The 19,841-nt window shown below is 35.0% G+C and overlaps 1 protein-coding gene across 1 annotated transcript in view; it reads right to left on the bottom strand.

Moving 5' to 3' along the window:
- Positions 1-18,585, bottom strand: part of SEC24B (SEC24 family member B) — a gene marked incomplete at its 5' end in the record, with an annotated part of 21,188 nt that extends 2,603 nt beyond the window's left edge. Inside the window, 16 exons of the mRNA XM_010295962.1 lie at positions 1,515-1,607; positions 2,917-3,021; positions 5,154-5,291; positions 7,468-7,643; positions 8,808-8,918; positions 9,596-9,769; positions 10,213-10,371; positions 11,008-11,131; positions 11,760-11,966; positions 12,287-12,342; positions 12,702-12,820; positions 14,343-14,455; positions 15,427-15,536; positions 16,173-16,299; positions 17,189-17,291; positions 18,401-18,585. Coding sequence (XP_010294264.1) covers positions 1,515-1,607; positions 2,917-3,021; positions 5,154-5,291; positions 7,468-7,643; positions 8,808-8,918; positions 9,596-9,769; positions 10,213-10,371; positions 11,008-11,131; positions 11,760-11,966; positions 12,287-12,342; positions 12,702-12,820; positions 14,343-14,455; positions 15,427-15,536; positions 16,173-16,299; positions 17,189-17,291; positions 18,401-18,585 — 2,100 coding nt within the window. The remainder of the gene's footprint in view (positions 1-1,514; positions 1,608-2,916; positions 3,022-5,153; positions 5,292-7,467; positions 7,644-8,807; positions 8,919-9,595; positions 9,770-10,212; positions 10,372-11,007; positions 11,132-11,759; positions 11,967-12,286; positions 12,343-12,701; positions 12,821-14,342; positions 14,456-15,426; positions 15,537-16,172; positions 16,300-17,188; positions 17,292-18,400) is intronic.
- Between the last annotated feature and the right edge of the window lie 1,256 nt (positions 18,586-19,841).

Raw genomic sequence — 19,841 nt, 5'->3', positions numbered from 1 at the left:
TCTTTCCCTGTCAAACAACTTCTTACACATTGCATTTTGCATCACTGAAAAGATGATCAAAACATGAAGTAATGAAATCTGAATTGTAAGAAAATTTCAACGCAAAGATTATACTGGACTATTTGGTTGGGGAATGAGCAAAAAAATAGGCCATTGATTATGACATAAAAGAATTGATTGCAGATTTAAAAGTAGTCCCACTTTTCCCTGTCAAACAACTTCTTACACATTGCATTTTGCATCACTGAAAAGATGATCAAAACATGAAGTAATGAAATCTGAATTGTAAGAAAATTTCAACGCAAAGATTATACTGGACTATTTGGTTGGGGAATGAGCAAAAAAATAGGCCATTGATTATGACATAAAAGAATTGATTGCAGATTTAAAAGTAGTCCCACTGCTACCTTTGCAGTAAATGAATGGAGGACATAATTTAAAAGCAGAGGTAACTTCTGTTTATGTTAGTTTTCTTCTCTCATTTTCATTGTAACACATGCTATATAGCCATTGAAAAAGAAGTTAGCTCCTTCCCTTATCCAAGTTCTTCCTGAAAACTCTGTCAACTGATACTTACCGCCAGCTGATCAGAGGAGGCAGTTTTACATTGCTAATACAAACAAAATACAAAACTCTAAAAAAGCAGTCCAATTTTATAGTAGTCTTAAAGCTCACTACTCTTAACCTGTTCTTACAATTACCACTTGTCACTCACTTTTCCCCTTCACACCATGCAAGTTTTGTAAGCAGAAAATATCTTCCTATATGTTTCTACAATGGCTAACATTTTTGGTACTATCTCAATATTACCATTTGATTCTGAACTTTCCTAGAGTGTCTTAAAAGGGTCCATCCTTACCCACCACTTGTCGACATTTTGGAATCACTACCCATAGAAGAGGGGTCTTCTCTTTAATTGCTGCTCCGTTTCACACAGAAGACTATAGATACAGGTTATAACAAAAACCCCTCCACCGGAACACATATCCGAGCGTTTTTGATGTTCTATTAGCTAGAAGTGTTTCTTTTTAACATTGATTCAAGGTTTGGAAGCTGACTTAACTCTTACCCTTTACTTACAGGCCTATCACGTCATACCATAGACTTGGTATCTTACACCAGGTTCTGAGAACACAAGGCTTCTGAAAGCGATCATATGAATAACTCTAATCTTAACAATTAACGCATCTGAATAGATAATTTTTGTATTCATTCTATGAAATTCTGTTGTATTCTTATGAGCCCATATGTATTTCCACAAAAATAATAAAATCAGGAATGTCATAGAACTTTTTTGCAGTCCATGAATGCCAGAATTTACATGTTTACATTATTTCCTTGAAAGCGTTTGATGACTTCTGTCTCCTATGAAGCTGCCAAGAGGTTAAAAGGTACCCAATAAACGCCCCCCTAATTCATTGTTACAGAATTAAAAACTGAGAATGCAGAAAAAATAGATTAAATACAGATTCCAAATGTAAGCATCAGACAGCACAGTTCATTAAAATGCTTACCATCTTCTGTGGTACTGATGCATAGTTTGGGTATCCAAGGACATCTTTTATGAAGTTGTTATCACAATTTTTTCCAATCCAAATGTAAAAGATCTGCAAGACGTCAGAATCAGTTTTAGTAAAGGCCTTGTATACACTTTAGAGAAAGAGACAAGTGGTGATGTAATTGGAATAATACCAGAATAATACCTGTCATGCAAATGAATCACTTGAGAGCTCCAGTTTCAATTCATATATACATCTCTATATTTGTTATTTGTACATTACTCATTTATACATTGGTAGCATTTCGAGTAAGATCATTAAGTGTCAATAAAAAAGGTAGGACACAAATACTGAACAAATGAGGGTGCAGGACACATCTATCTTGGAACAGTTAATGCAGTAGCTTCCCATGTTACCTCCTAAAATGAAAAACCCAGATTTTAAAAAGTCACACCACTGGGTCAGTTACTGCACACTGACTTCCCAATCTAAACAAGTCATAGTAAAGCATCAATTACTAAAACACATTATAGTAATTATTATTTCAGATCTGGAGGCAGAAGCTAGTTTGACATTAACGCTCAGCCTCTGAACTCATAGAAGGTTTAAAGCACTTTCTAGACTGCCATTAGAGTAGCATAATGTTTTATCACATTATTTAAGTAGCATAATGCTTTGTCCAATTAAGAGTGTTTTAGTGTAATTCCTACAAATACTTTAAACTCAGAATCACAGAATCATTAAGGTTGGAAAAGACCTTGAAGATCATCAAGTCCAACCATCAACCCAACACCACTAAACCATGTCCTGAAGTGCCACATCCACACGTTTTTTGAACACTTCCAGTGATGGCGACTCCACCACCTCCCTGGGCAGCCTGTTCCAGTGCTTGACCACTCTCTCAGTAAAGAAATTCATATAAAGTAAAGTAACTGTATCTACAGATTTTTTTCACTCCCTGCAATTCCCTCACCCTTGCAACTCTTGCATCACACAAGCCACAAATCATAAAACCAGTTATAATTGTGCATAACTGAGAAAGTTCCTGCATCAATGAGGAGCCACTTGTTAGACAGACCGTAGTACATACAAATTAATGACCATTAAGAGACATTTTGGAGAATGGAAATCCATTATTTCCAGAAAAAAACCCCAACTTGATGTGAACTTCTGGTACATTCTGATCAGTCTATCATGAGAAAAATTAAGCCTTAACATGCAACCTCAAATACTCCACTGGTCAAAATCTGAAAGCCTTTCACTGGAACACAGATTACTGCCAGGTTACCTGGAATGCTGATTCACTACACTGTTATTGTTGAGAGTTGACTGTTTTTAATAATTCAGCATGCATTGCCCTTTTTTTTTTTTAAAGTGTAATTTACAAAAAAAGGAACATGTGAAACTAGCAACTTACTGAACCACAATCCATAAGAAAAGCTCCTTCTCTCGTCAACTTCTCTGCAGACAACTTCTGAAGAGGTGGCTGAGGAACAACTCTGTCATTTACATGTATTGTACTCTGTAACAAAAAACAATACTCAATAAATATCAATATATCCTATTTTTTACTTTTTCATCTATTTTTTTAATCTTAGCCAGGTAAAATAAAATGGGAAAACACACTGTTAATCTCTAGCAAAATCTTGAGGATTCTCATTTAACAAAATGCCACATAAGCCTAAAATGATTATGTACAAACAATTCTAGACTGTTACTTAACCTAAAGGCTATTTTATTACCTAAAAAAGAATAATGCAAGTTCATTTAAGTTATGTATGTAACATCCCTCATGCTATAGATGCCAAACTTCCAAAGGAATTCTAGTGTTTACGCTTAAATTTTCTACAAACCACCTCCATAGATTTTTTTCATTGCATTCAACTTGCACTGGAAATGTTGCAAGAGCAGAAAAACATCAAATTCTACTCTCTAACGGTTCACTATTTTACTGCATTCAAGTAACAGAACGTTCCTTGATTTAACATCCTGCCTGAAGCGATACATGTTTTTTTCCCCCCAGCACTATGACTGTTCTGATTAACAATCATTGCTGTTAGCAATGATAATATTAAAAATAAACCCCCATTCCTCCTCAGCAATAAAACCAAACAAAAACAATAAAAACCCCCGCCCCCAGTATTTTCTGATTAAAGCTGCTTTCCCCTCCAATATAAAAATAGGCTGAATATTTATTAAGAATCCATGAAGCATTCTGCAAATAATGTAGAGAAAAAATAGTCTAGCGACTAAGCATATCTCCACATGGTAAAGATTATTAAAAAAAAAAAAAATCACTATTTAAAAAAATTCATATTATAATGCAATAGATTTGAGGTTTTTGGGATTTATGCATAATGATGAAAATCAAGCTTCTGAACACCACTTGGGAAAGTTCCAGGCTCTATTCAATGCTCTAAAGGATCAAGTGTTAAGAGAAATGAAAACCAGCAAAAACATTTTAAAATATTTCTGTAATATATATCATAGAATTTTCTAAAGAAAGAAGAAATTTGAAACTACAGAAAACTGAAGTAGTACTAAATAGCAGATTAGCACTGTTATATGATTTAAAATGTGCTTTGTCAATTTCAGTAGGCCAAATAAGCCCTATTTTCTGTATTATTCTACTAGAAATAACTGATCTGAAATCCTTTGCTAATAAAACTGGATTTCCCAAAGACACTGCTGGTTCTTTACAGCACTTGCACACTGATCAGCATAAATTCCACAAAAAACTTAACATGGCTACTTGAAAAAGTTGGCTTCTCAAATACTGGGGGGGTGTGTGTGTGTATTAAAAAGACTGATTAATCAATTCCACTTAAGAACACTGAGTTTAGACTTGCATATGTGAGTTTACAGAATACCTTAAAAGAAACTTTGAAACTATAAATACCTCACAGGTTGTGCTGAACAATAACCAACTGCCAGAGAAACAACTCAAGTTACCATATAATCTTGTATGACACTTAAACCCAAACTCCTACAGACACTCTTCCAAAGCTAGTGACTAACAAGGTCATGAAAACTTACTTGAAAAAAAGCAACTTATTTTTGCAATTACAACTAACTTTGACCTTAAATAAAATCCCATCTTACTTCTTACTATTAAAAAAAAGCATCCATTTCCTAGGCTACCTCTGTAGGAAAAACTGGTTTCACACATTAAGTACTTCCTCAGTCTGATCATGACCATCTAGAAGTACAGTTCTGTTTCATCCACAGCAGTCTGAGAAGCCACTGGAAGTTTGTTACTGTAGGCAACTTCATCTGGTTTCAGTATACAAAACCTAGAATCCTCCACCAAATCTACCTCATCCATTTTCCCAGAGTGTTCCAAAACACAAAACCACACGGGTGATGTTTCCAATGCATACAATCTTCTCTGCTTTCTTTGTATAATAGTAAAATATGGAATTACTGTGGTCACTGAAACTAAGTGAAGTAAAACCACAGTTCTACTCATAACACACTACTGTACTTGCAATTCAAAACTTGAAAATAATGTTTTTTCTTGAATTTTTTAATAACTTACAGAAAATGCTCAGTTTACATTACAATAACAATTTTAATTAAGTTATTGTGACACAACATCAGGTTTAACAAACCATTAAAACTAAACAATGTTATAAAACAGGCTTCACATATTACCTCATCAATCAACTTATCTATTCTGTACAAGTTGGGATGTATCATTTTCATCAAATGAACGAGAGGCTGGCTCTTCATCTGGCACATTGCATATACACGATCATCCAAGCGTGTACTCATGCCTGTTCTAAATGCTTTCTGTAAGAGAACAGTGTTGTTACTCAAATAAACCCTGTATTTTATGTCACGTCTAAACAGTGTATTTCAGATTTTTTGAAGCGTCAGATGGCAAAGCTTTTGTAAAGAAATGTATCTTACTGAGATACATTAGAAACTTAATTAAATACAACTTGAACACAATACCTTTTAAAACTTCATCTATTCTCCCTCTTTATTAATGAAGAAAAAAAAATCTTCCCGTCACTTTATGTAAAATTTGTATGTGAATGGGATAGCATTTCTCATTTTTATTCTTAACAAATGTTACTGGCCTGTGAAACTCACTGATGCAAGATATCATGGGAAGCTATGAGCCTAGTGGAGTTCAAAAAAGATACTTCTGTTGACAAAGTTAACTCTGATTTTATATTAGTAAGAATTAAGTGTTAAAGAAAAGATTTAGAAGGGAAATATACTTTCATGTTTTATAACAGAAACTAAAGCTCTCATAGGATAAATTGTATTTTGTAACTCGTTTTCTTACTGGATTTTTCAGATCTCCTTTAGAAGCAATCGGTAAAAGATGACTGTGAGAAGCAACACAATGGAGTAAGCACCATATTCTGATTCAATGGAGAACATTCCTACAAAGTTCATATTCACCTCTACCACAAAGCCAAGTACATCAGTGTCGTGGTTTAGCCCCAGATGGCAACTAAGCACCACACAGCCTCTTGCTTACTCCCTCCTCCCCCAGTGGGGTGCGGGAGAGAACTGGGGAAAAAACTCTTGGGTTGAGATAAAAACAGTTTAATAGGACAGCAAGAGAGAAGGAAACAACAATGATAACAACAATACCGACAAAGGAATGTACAAGAACAAGTGATGCCCAATATAGCAATTGCTCACCACCTGGTGATCGATAGCCCGTCCCCGAACAGCCCGCCCCGAGGCTGACTCCAGTTTATGTACTGGGCATGACGTTGTATGGCAGGGAATATCCCTTTGGCCAGTGTGGGTCAGCTGTCCTGGCCGCGTCCCCTCCCAGCTCCCCGTGCACACCCAGCCTTCTTGCTAGCAGGCCAGCACGAGAATCTGGACTGCCCTTGACTGCTTAGCAACAACCCAAAACATCAGCACGTTATCAACATTTTCTCATCCCAAATCCAAAGCATAGCCTCACTCTAGCTTCTGTGAAGAGAACCAGCTCTATCCTGGCTGAAGCCAAGACAATCAGTCCTCCTCTTGGCTTCCACAAGCATTTTGTTTTTAGTTTCTCTATACCCCAAGCTTTTTTATTATTGTTAACAAAGGTAATAAAAAAACCCTAAAAAACTCATTTTCTCAGCCACTCTTGTCTTTTACACAGATCCTCTTGTTAATAAATGGTCTCTCACCAGTAACTGCATTACTTATGCAAGTACCAAAGAAGTTCTAATCAGTATATTAGACATTGAAGTAATCACTAAGCCAAAGTAAATAAGTTATTATGATTGGGTTTCTTACCAAACTTACATAAAGGTTTATTCATGATAAGACAAGAAAGACCTGTCAGATATGGAAATCTTTAAGCTATGAGATTTATTGATAATAAAACTCTGCAGTAAGTTTTGGGGTTTTTTGTGGTTTTTTTTTTTTTCTTTTTTTTTGAAGTATGATGTTTGATAATACAAAGCAAGATATTAAAAAAAATAGCAAAAAGCAGTAACTACTTCTGTGTGAACTTTAAACTATATCACTTTAGATTCTGTAATAGATTTTTATTGTACCTCTATGGAAAGCCATTTTCCTTCTTGGCACTTTAAAGTACAAAGTATATGCATTGAAAAATATTTTACTTGCTTTTTCTTCAAAAAATAAAATTAAAGAACTGCTAATGAGCAGCTTCCAGCAATCTTTATGGGCAACATCAATTAGCTGCTAAAATCTGAGAAATGCTAGTTGTTACGATATATGTATTTTTATTTTCATTGTAATACAAAATAAGACAAAATATTTTTTAAAAGATCAAGATCAAGTAAATCAATAAACTGTTCAAACACTAATCATTTAAAATAAGCTAACATAGTCATCTTTTATGTGAAAGTCCTGTAAGCTCAAAGAGGATTACCCAATTTTCATAATTTTAGAAAAGTTGCTTGACCAAGAGCTGAAGAATTCCTCAATTGGAACAATGAATTAAATATCAAACATTAATCCACTAGATCACACATACCTGTTTGAGAAGAGCCAAAATATACAGTGGAAACAGCTTGAGGGAATTTGGTGCTATCAGCATGGACTGCTGCAGGTTTGAGGCCGTTGACATGTATGCTGCCAAGGAGTCTACCACGGCATTAACTAAGGCATCTCTTGCATCCGAAAGACTAGATGAAACTGAGCGATCCACAGCTGTTGGGTTAGAAGGATACAAGAAGTTCGTAGAGTTGGCCTCATTCATTCCCTTGAATTTTGCAAATATTAGTTGTGCTTTTGGGTGATATTTTAAGATTTTTAAAAAAACAAACCACACGTATGGTCCTAACTTTTTTTAGGAGTAAATAAGATGATTGCCCGTACGGAAACTCACTTTCATGAAGCGTGAAAAAATACAGTATGACTGATCTCTGCTCCCTAGTTCCTACTCTTGGAGAATTTAAATATATACATATATAGATATATACTAGAGACTAAATATAAATCCTGTTTTAAGCCATATGCAAATAACTTAGCTATTGATGAAACTCTCTGCTATCCTACCTCCAAGATAAGATTTGCAGCAATTATTTTTGATTTTTTTTTTCCACAAGAAATGTCTTCCATTATTTCAGTGACATAATTATGATTAGTGTAAATGAAGTTTCATCTTTCTCTGCTGAGAAAGGGCTGCAAATCCTTTGGTTGGAGGAAGCCACCTGCTGGATTGAATGCACATTTAAGGCGAGATACAGAAGTACTATTTATTTCTTCTAATTTATGTGACTGTTAATATACAACACAGCATATACTAAAATGCTGCACAGAGCCATACACGTTCAACAGCAGAGATCAGTCTATGAAACAGCTGCTTATGACCCATAAATAGGGGATAAGTAAGATTCCTCAACCCAGCAACAACAGGATAGAAGCACAGAAGACTAATGCATATCTTGGATACATTGTTGTCAGAATCTCCCTTTTATTCTCCAGCAACTCACTAATCTAAACTGAATCACTCTGTTTAAGTAATCATAGAACGCTAAAGTTTGAGATAACCACCATGATGATGGTGATACAAAAATAAGAGTTTTGATACAAGTGTGTTATGGTTCTTTGTCCTTTAATAAACTCTAGAGAACAATGTAAGAAAGCTCCTTTTAAAAGTTTAAAGTCAAGTAAGTATTCAGACTAAGAAATATTTCGGTTAATAGTTTTGGTATAACTTCGATTTTGTTACCTTTTGTATTCTCAGGCTTCAGTGTGCTCCACTCCAACCTTTTTCTACAATACCCAGGCTCCATTCACTACTTCATTTAAATGGCTGACAAAATTAACATCATACAAAAAGCTATTTAAATCTTCCTGGTCTGTACTCACCCATGTTTGCTAAGAGGCATACAACTGCTTGTACATCTGCCCCTGCATATACATCAGCCAGTGAACTTACTACAGGCAAGCAAAGCGTGTGCACTCGAATTCGACGTTCACCTAATAAAAATAAGTAGAAATCATTATGCAGTAGCTCCTGGAAGAGGTATACAAATTCAGCCATTACAGCATATCTCCTCTCATCGAAGATGTACTCATTCTGTAAAAACACAAGAGTCGGGCAATTGCTGTAACACTATCTCCCATTCCTATCTCTTAACCTGTTCAAATTCTGCAACGCTCTAAAGCATTCAATTTATGAATCGGCACAAGTTAGTAACAAGCTAGCTTGTAACATCCACAAGTGTCTTGACCCTACAAAGAAAGTACATTGATTTCCACCCCAAAATTTTGTGGCACCTTCCACAACAGAAAGTAGCTGCTGTTCTTTATGCTCACCCAGTGTACTAGCAACTCACTCCAATCAGTCATGGGTCTATGATTTTGGACAAAGCGCATGCCAAACATGTTACTGCTTATAACAACAGCATGCCTTTTAAGTAAAGGAATCTTGCTGAATCAGCTTTATGTAAGATGGAAACAAATTATATTTTCACATCAAAATAGATTTTATAAAGATTTACATTACGTGATTAACTGCCAAGTAGGTTCGCTAGCTTTGACAAGATTTTCTTAGGGTACACAGAACAACAAGAGGCTATAGAACTAACTATACAAACATTATGTTAGAAAGAGAAACAAAAAACCCGGTGGCCAATTCATTTGAATTTATTTACCTTTGCTGGAAGTATACAAAAGAGCTGTTTGAAAACAAACCAAAGATGTGTCAGTCAGACTTTCCTCAATGGACATTTGTACTGCAAATCCAGCATCAGGATTGACATTGGCAAGGGACAGTAAATCAGTAGATCGTACAAAAAAGTTCCCATGAAAAGTGTGTATTGAAAGACCTAGAAACAGATTAAATAATTCAGAATGAGGCTAAAACAGCATGAAAAGCTTCTATCAATAATTAAAACCCACAGCCCTCAAGCTATGCTTAAGAAAACAATAAAAATACTTCTTCTATCACACAGAATCACATGAATCATTAGACATTTCAGCACAATCTTGTAGAGTTCACATTCAATTCTGAACACTCCAAACTGAATTATGCCCTTATACTACATGTCAACTAAGTTGAAGTGAGATGGTGCCATCTTAAGTAAGTAACAGAAGAAAAAAACAAATGGCAAACGCTAACGTAACTTACATAAAAAGAAGGCAACTATCTTACTCTTCAGTGAGAGAGGAGTAACCTGAAATCTAATGTTGCTAAAGACTAAGCACATTCAAAATGATAGTTAACATGCTTACACCAACTTTTCCGTATGAATCAGTATTTAAAACATACCTTTTGTACACCTAATGCGCATAACTGCTTCAAACCCAATCTTTCTTGTAAGGTATCTTTTCAGGTCTTTTTGTAACTTTTCGGCCTGAGCAGGATTATGACTATGATGGAAAGATGGATAGTAATAGATGCACCCAGCAGAATACTTGGACATGCACGCTGTGAAGGAGGAAAAGATATGGTTAAGAGGTAAAACTGTAACGTGGAGTCAGGACACAAAAGTTGTGTCCAACCTTCTGCAAGTCTCATCTATGTTCATCTTTTTCTTGACAGAACCCACATCTGTGAGACGAGAACTAGCCCAGACTCAGGCCACTGAAGACAGTGATGAGTCACCTCAATACACAATTATCTAATTATATGCTTACATAAATAAGCTTGCTACCTTTGGCAGCTAAAACAGGAGTGCATACAGAAATATTTAATGGCGTAGAGGCAAAATTAAGTGTGTGCGCAGAGACAAATCTTGGTTTAATACTGCAAGATGAGAACTCTGTTCTACCTGTACTATTAAACTTTATACATTCCTGGCCATTTGGCTGTTTCCTGTTGTTGAGCAGGAAAGTACCTTCTTGTTTAAAACTGTGAAAACCCAAAATAGATTGTCTGCTACCACCAATCCAATACTCCTGTTCTTTACTGCTATCAACTTCAAAGTGAATTCCTTTGCAGCATTAGCTACATTTACAAAAGTGCAAGAAGATTTACATGATTTAAGAATTCCTGAGTAGCCTGTGCTTCCAAAGACAGACAACAGTGTGGAAAAAGTGAATGCATACATTAGATACACCTTACCAAGAGAAGCTAAATCAGAATATTGTGAACTTAAGAGAAATAAATCCACAGCAGTCTGCTGGCCTGAGCAGTCCAGTGCCAACTTCTTATAAAAATCTGTTGCTGGACCAAGATGCTGGACCACCTTTGGTGAATAAATTATACAGAAAACAGTTAAGCCAATGACTGTGATCTCTTAAGACTTCATGGAACAAAAGACATAGTCTTCAGTAGCTAAGTATCATAAAGAAATTTCCTTTAAGCAATAATTTATAGGCATTTCCACCTGCAGAAATTATTTTCCTTATGCTCCATATTCTTTTAGTTTGTATATAGAAGCAGTTATGATCCTACTTTCAAGGAAGTTTATGTTCTCATACAAATAAACATTGACATAACTATGTAACACTTACTGGAAGCTGTAAAATACAAGACAATAAAAATAATAAATCATGTTGTAGGTCTACAATTTAATATATCCACACTTTGGTTCAAAACCCAGGTTGATATTAACTGAGTCAGATATTTGCAACTTCTTTTGCTTGCCAAGAGCAGCTATGGACCAAAGGCCCAAAAGACAGCTCATGCACTTTGAAACAACTAATACCACACGTAACATGTATAAACTAGTGATTTTAAATGCACACAGACATTGAATAATTAAAATTTAGTGAATTGCCATAAAAAAAAGTTGATGTGCAGAACTATACAAGTCAGAAAGGCATGGCCAGTCCCTAGTCTTACGAGATGAATATTAAAGGAAGTTTTTGTACCTTTGTGCTTGACCTTTGATTGGGATCTTCTCTGGAATGCAAAAGCCCAGCTCCCAAAGATGGTAACTGAGTTTGAAACACAGATATCCGACCACCCGTTGGAGACATCAGTTTAAATGCAGCCTGAAGAGCAGGGCCCAATGCACTATGTGTTTCTCTTGTATTGGTGAACATATTTGGTAACGCATTCAATAGATCTTTTATCAGCTGCAGAACAGATTGAAAGGTGCTTATGAGATTTTTGTAAGCTTGAGGTTTTCTGCTATTTCTAAAAAGCTGTATTGCTGTAAGTGAAGTGGAACAATCGGTACCAAATATTTCAGCTTCGTTTTCCTTGGTGTGTTGAAACAGACATAATTTTGTAAACTATGGTGCAAACAACCAACCAATGTATAATAATCCTATAATTAAAAAGCAACTTCGGAATTACATATTATGAAGATAGGCTTGAAATCAAAGTTTAAAAGGAAGGTCTATTTTGAATATTTAACTCTTTAAATTTAATTATATAGTTTGAGCAATCATACCTCTTTGCTTTCATGGAGATTTACAAGTAAACTATCTGGTGTAGGTAGGAAAATATCTGTAGAGAGAACAGAAAAAACATTTCATTAAAGAAAAACATAACATTAAAATAGAACAAAACATTTCAATGCCCACTGCTATACGTACCATGAAATACAGTCTACTTTTCTGATGCATGTATTGGAGAGAATAATACAGTCTATAGAAAGCATGTTTTATTCAAACCAAAATTAACATCTGAATTTCACTTTTAAACACCGCCTACTCTGTATTTAGTGTAAGATTATTTTTATAAATATATTGCCTATATATTCAGTAAAATTGACTTAATACCAGAACATGTGCGAGATTCTAATCTTTCTTCTGGAAAACAGGTAGCTTCTCAAAAACTTAAGTTTGCATTTTCTTTTTACTTACCATCAATATCTGAGACAATCAGCATCTGAGGCTGAGATAAACCTTCTTGCAAGTTGTAAAACTGAACAGTGCTGTCAAACGTTATGAACCCTATTCTTGTTCTCGAGTCTCCAGGCAGCCTGAAGCATTAAAAAATAAACTATTAAGCCCTACATTTCTCTCAAGACACATACCTACACACGTGTATCTGCATTCTGCTAACATCCTGCTGATGTTAGCAGGAACTCAGCTCATGTATACAGGGGTGAAGGGAGAACAAAAGAAAGGAGATCTGAAACATGAATACAAGTAATACTCCTTCAGTATCTTCTGAAAAGCTAGGATAATGATACAGTTTACAAGACTAAGTGTTACAGATAAACATTCACTAATATATTGATGTTTTGTTCCAAGTTAGAACTTTGTAGGTTCATTTAAACATTACACTGACACATGAAAGAAGGTAGCCTTCTCAGTTCTTCAACAAAAAATAGTGCATTCTGCTCTTTCATAACTCAGAAAAACCCCATTTACTAATGCAGTTACAGAGCACTTAAGTCTAAATGAAAAGCCAATGTCTCTACAATGCAATATACTTATTTCTCATGTGGACCATATTCCTATGTATGACATTAAAAATACAAAATGAAAAAATAAACGGGATTTCTCAAATAAAAAGTATATCATCAGCAAGTGCTGAAAACCATGACAATGAACAAAAGCAATACAGGCAAGCATTTGTTTTACCATCTGCATATATAAATTAACTGCATGTACTGCTTTTCCTATAGACTTTGCATGGGATTTTATGAGTTTTCCTAAAATAATTTAGTACGTTTCTAAGAATCTGTTGACAAAATACCTGTAAAGAGCTGAACAAAGAAAGACTAAACCAATAAATGTAAGTGAAGAATTTTATTGTCTATGTTCATGTCTTTATCAGATATTACATCAAGTTTCCTAAGAAAAACATGTAGAAATGATTTTGAGAGTGAGGCCTCCACAGGATGCAAAAAATTTTCAAAAGACATAAACATAGTGAAGTTTATCAACCCTCCCTTAAAGCACCACCACCAATCCCATACATGCTGTTCCAGTGCAAAAATGAGGACAGAAGGCAGCATGGGTAGATCTAGGTAACTGTGATCTAAAAACCAAAAACTGACAACACAATTCACCTAGGCAGTCTCACACTAGTGGTTACAACATTTCAGCATGCAGCACCTCAGCCGTTTCAGCACAAGAACCAGCCAATTGAATCTCTGTAATTTAGTTATTTTTGTTGGTCTTGGCAGGGGGTAAGAGCGCACTTTATAGATGCCTGTACAATTAACGTGTTATTAGAAGTTACAGCTGAATATTCTTTGCAGATAAGTATGTAAATTATTTGCAGATTCACCTTTAACCACATGCAGGGAAGATAGCTCCTATCATGTAAATTGCTTCAACAGCTGTTTTTTGGGGAGGCTGGGTTTTTTTGTGCTTGGTTGGTGGTTTTTTTGGTTGTTTTTGTTTGTTTGCTTGGTTTTAGACATGTAAGTTGTATTTCAGAACCTCAGGCAACAGAATGTTTAAAGAGTATATGCAAGTTTTGTGCAAAACTGTAAGTTAGTATTGTTCATAACATGTTAGACAATTTGAAAAGGTTATTTATATTCTTACTTGTCTAGGTTTTCCAGCAATGACTGACAGACTATTGTCAAATATCCAGCCTCCACTGCATTATGAGACACATCTAAAACAAATAAATATACCGCAGGCTGAGGAGGACGAAGCTACAAAGTAAAAAAATAAAAATAAAAAAAGTTCAAAAATCATATTTAAAGAAATGTTAAAAGTGATTAGTCATTATAAAGGGAAGTGGGAAAAGGGAATACTTAAAAAAATGCAAGGTATACATTATGCAATAAAATAAAACTGATTTATTAAGAGTCATGTGGATAGACTTAACCACAATTCCCAGAGGTTAATAATTCCCCCTTGTAATAAGCATACAATGTTATGCTTCAGGATATAAATTGGGTATTTTAGTCTCTCCTTCCAACAGTCAACTCAAACATGACTCTCTGATGCCAGATATGGAATACACTCTTCAAAATACTACTGTTCTTTCAGGATGCGGACAACACGATCCACTAAATGGGGTTACAATATTCTACCAACATCCTTTTCCCAACCATATGACACGCTGCAGTTATTCATTGCCAAACGTCTTGGCCACAGTGTTTCAATTCAAAGACAAGAGAACAATTTATTTTTGTTGCTGTTAATAGCATGATTAATGAACAGGGCCTTTTCCAAGGCCTTGTTTATCTTTCTTTGAGACAAGACTACTATCACAGCAATTGTAGGTTGACTCCTAGTTAGATTCGTTTCTGTCACAATTACTAATTAAAAATTTGAACCCAACTTAATTCTCTCGTTATTCCATTACTGGTCTTTCAAAACCTCTGCAAAATGAGGGAGAAACCCAGAAACCACATTGCATCTGACTCAAACCAGACTACACCACATTAAACTACACTGAACAACTACACACATTGCAATCACTTTTAACTGACAAGCCACTGAATTTCTACATTTGCCAAAACTCAAAATAAATAAGAATTTTAACTATTCTTTGGTGTTAAGAGGACCTTCACAGGAAAATTAACAAACAACACTGCAGCAATATGCAACATTAATTTCAAACGCATTTATATTAACATGCAATTGCTGTTGAAGTTACCATGAAAACTTTTTTTACCATGTAGTCTGAGGAAGCAATGAATTCCACTGTAGAATTTTGGACCTCTGGCCGTTTGTGAGGCTCTCCATATGATCGCGTCAGAGGATTATACATAAATTCTTCAGGAACTATAAAAAAAAATAGTAGTTTTTTTCTCCACAAAAAAGTCTATATATTTTTCAGCAAATAAAAACCATTTTGGCAGGTACTAACCAACTAATGCAGATATATTTCAATTATCACTAACAACAGAAAAAAATTCAAATGAAGGATACATAAAACGAAGGAACATTTCAAGTGCTTTAAGCAACAAATTTAAATAACTGGAAACAAAAGAAGGTTTGTTTTAAACAACAATATATCCCCAACTTCAGAACACTAATGCAAATAGAGCATTTCACAACAACAAGCTTCAATCTGTACTGTTTCTCATAACCTCTAGCCTGGATTGCAGGCAGTATTAGCTGTCATCATGTTGCCATTTGCATATTGCAACAGCAGTCAATGGAGTAAGTTGATTTCATTATAAAAGTAATTGGGATAATATGATTACATTTTCTTCATCTTCCAGAAAATTGCAAAACAACCTTCTACTTCGGAAAATGCACAGCACATCTGACTTACGATCCAGAGATTTTAAAGACATCTTAAGAACACTGTCATTTTAATTTACATTTTAATCTAAAGTATCCCGTAGATTTGCATGATGCAAATACTTGAAAGAGATTCTATAAATGCAAGCATCTCCTGCTACAAAAACTTACCATCATTAACTCTATAGCACAGATTGCATTTCCACCTCCTTTGATCAATGAAAGAAACAAAAGGGTTGATATATGTCCTGCAGGATCTGCATCTCACTATTGTGCTTGATGTTATTACTGGTAATTGCTAAAAAGAAACAATAGAAAGCTGTAACAAAGGTACATAATACATTTTATGGAAAACATTACTGTGCAGTACAGTGTATAAAAGCTTCATAAGACTAGATATTCTAGCACCTTTCCTTTTATCTTTTTAGCTCATTTTCATACAGAGTAATAATGATGCCTATTAAAAATATCTATCCCTTTACAATCAGAAGAAATAATATTTAATTATGGTCTTAATCCAATCTCAAAATCAAAGACTTAATAGGATTTTTAATGAAATTACTTTAAATTACACAGTTACAATAACAACTACTATGGTAAGAGGAATCATGAAAGACAGGAACTACTTTGAGTGACTAAATACGACAGACAGCAGATCTTACTCAAAAAACAAACATTATATGAAAAAAAAGTCATACCAGACAGTTACTCACTTTTTTACATAAATACAAATGAGATGGAGAGAAGTTGCTTAACAGTTATGAACACAGCTTCAATCTTACATCATCCTTACCTTCTATTGACAGCATTTGTCATGCCAGTAATACATTCAGCATGAGCACCTCTTTTCAAGAGGGCACTGTAAATATCTTTTCAAGAGGTATCTGACAGTTCTGAGCCCAACACAGAGTAGTAATCCAGAGCTTCAGAGAACCACAGGCAAGCAAAGATTTCCAACAATAAGGAAAAAATTTTGAAGCACTTGTCCAAAGCTTCTCCCTTATGCATTTCAATGAAGTAGCAATTTGAAGGCTTTTGCCTCTTCCTCCTCTGTTAAGTCTCAAACAATTTTTTGCTACTTCTGTTAAATTTAGGACTTATAGTTCATTGCATTTTATTGTTTGAACTAAAACAGGACAAATGCATATAGTAAACATAGACGCTAAAAAAAAAGTAAGCTATTTTACCGTTAGGTCTCTGAAGGGATGTAGCAACAAACCCAAAGGAAGCTTAGCTTTGTTTAACAAAGCCTGTGTCTGTGGAATATTCGTCAATGTGCATCGAAATGAGCTGAAAGGAAATAAAAACATTATGTTGAAAATGAAATTTTAAAAGATGTTAAAAAAGTTAACACCTGATTTTGAAGAAGTTTGTAATTTAAGAAATCCTATGTTCTGCAAAGCCAATTTAACAAAGTTAATGCAAAGAGATTTAAAAAGCTTCCTAAAGAAACAAACAAAAGATACTCCCCAGATCCCCAATTTAGTAGTTCAGCAATGCAAGTATACCAAAACAAACTTGCAATGAAGAGATAAAACTGCTTTAGGTACAATACTCACTGTAAAATTATGTATTTTTTATTAATTATAAAGATCTTTTGGGTGAAGGAACTGAAGAAGGAATACAGTATTAACTAGTTCTCAGAAAGTAATATTTAGATAAGAAAACAGCAGAAAATTATCTCAACTACTGAGAGAGTCGAAGTCTTTTCTTTTGTGTGTATAAAGTGTAGGATAGACTTAAAACTAAACAAAGGGCACTAAAAAAGCCCTATGAATGAATAGTGCTGTTCAAAGTGCACCACACCTAAGAACGATTTCGAGATCCCCAGTTTTCTGATTTCTGTTTTCTGGTGGGACCATGCATTGTCACTGCGGCAGTAAGCCGAGTTAATTTAGGGTTTGTGAATAAAATTTGTCTGGAATTAGAATTACGATTTTTGGGGGACAGGTACTACTACTTAATTAGAGGTGAAAGGATACTTCATGATTGCAGGATTACCACAGTAAAACATACTCACAGTTTATTCACTGTATTTAGGCATGATCATCGTAATTTTCTGGAAAAAATCCTATGTAATATTACAAAAATATTCTATGAAATGTACTGCATAACATTAGGGGGTTTATTAAAGATTTTCTTTAGTTTGATAAAACAAGACAAATATTAAGCAGGTTTATTGATGTTTTAATAAGCGAGCTACCATATAATGTACTTTGATGGTAGGGCAGTTGCAATATTAGTGTATAAGGATGCAGAGGATAAACTTCAGGTGAAAGAGGTTATATTAGCTCATCACAGATTTAAAGTCAGGAGTCAGTTTAGACATTTTTTGACATGTTAAATAATTATTAGTCACTGAAAAATATCAGATGCTGTTCTAGCCACAGTACACTTACTCTGGACTGCAGTTTAACTTCCTAAGATCAGAATTCAAGTTAGGCACAGGTGCTGGAACTGAAGATACAGGCAAAATATTTCTATCTTGTGTAAGGTTTACTGGTCTCAAGCTTTCTGGCTGCTGAGAATGCTGTAGACTTAACCCTCCTAAGGAAGAGGACAGCTGGTTCACACCTGGATATTGCTGAAAAAATTAAGAGCATTGCAAATGGGTAAACACACAATTGTATTTAAATAATAACCTTAAATCTTCTTGTAATCCCAATTCTTCCAGACATATATTAAAAAGATACAGCAGTAGTTAGGAACAAAGTCAAACAAACAAGAAAAAAGTTGTATGGTAGAATCTTAAAAACTCTAAGACAAATGTGACATACCTCCCGAATATGTATCACTGGACAAAATTCAAATTCATGATACAAATCAACCTTGGAAGTCACACATAATCCTTCAAGCTTTCCAGGCATAAGAAAACAAGTTACTAGAAAGGCTGACAAATTTTTAACCTTTTCAAGGAAGTTACAATGTAACTTTTCCAAGTTACAGAAACTGTTTTTTTTATACATGTATTTTTAAATTAAAACAAAACAAGACCATAGAGGAGGAGAAAAGGTTAGGTTAGAAAGCACCTCTGAGGTCCAGTAATCCAATTGCCTGCTCAAGCAAGGCTACCTTCAAAGTTAGATCAGCTTGCTCATAGCCTTGTCCAGATGAGTTCTGAAAATACCTAAGGACTGAAGATTTCACAGCACAATCTGTTCTAGTGCTTCCCCATGCCCATTATGAAGAATTTTCTCCTTATATGTCCAACGGAACATCACTCGCTGCAACTTGGAATTGCTGGGTTTTGTCCTTTTACTGTGTACTCCTGAAAAGGATCTAACTCCATCCTGCATTACAGTGAAGATGATGCTAAGTCTTCCAACTTAAAAGCAAATAAATAAACAATAAAACATTTCCTCCAGGTCACATTTTACATTACCATTGCAACAATGAAAGCATTGCTGGGTATTATACGCTAACTTATGGTACTACACTCAGATCGGTAAGGAATTTTGATTACTTAAAACAGCAGCTTCGATACATTTGCCAGCCAGGCAAATTTATTTCAGAGTGGGATTTGTAAATCAGTAGGTTCCATTTTCTACACCCTTCACACATACACAAATGCTGAAGCAGTGCAAAGAAGTATTTGCCTCAGCATCTGCCTCTTCTTCAGATTTTATGGTTCTTGGGTCACTCACATGCACAATGGTAGCCAGGTGATCGTACACAACTTCTTGGCTGGCTGGTGCTCTCTTTTCCAGGAAAATAGAGCAGATACAGGAAGCCTGCCTCCACCTCACATACAGCACAGGCTCTAAATAGCTCCTTCATCTGGACCCTGTGCCACGCCTTGCTCGTAAGGTCATTTAACTCTTGAGACCATAGCCCATAGTA

The sequence above is a fragment of the Phaethon lepturus genome, unplaced genomic scaffold (assembly GCF_000687285.1).
Source record: "Phaethon lepturus isolate BGI_N335 unplaced genomic scaffold, ASM68728v1 scaffold30891, whole genome shotgun sequence".
NCBI lineage: Eukaryota > Metazoa > Chordata > Aves > Phaethontiformes > Phaethontidae > Phaethon > Phaethon lepturus.
This window is presented reverse-complemented; position numbering and strand designations above follow the sequence as displayed.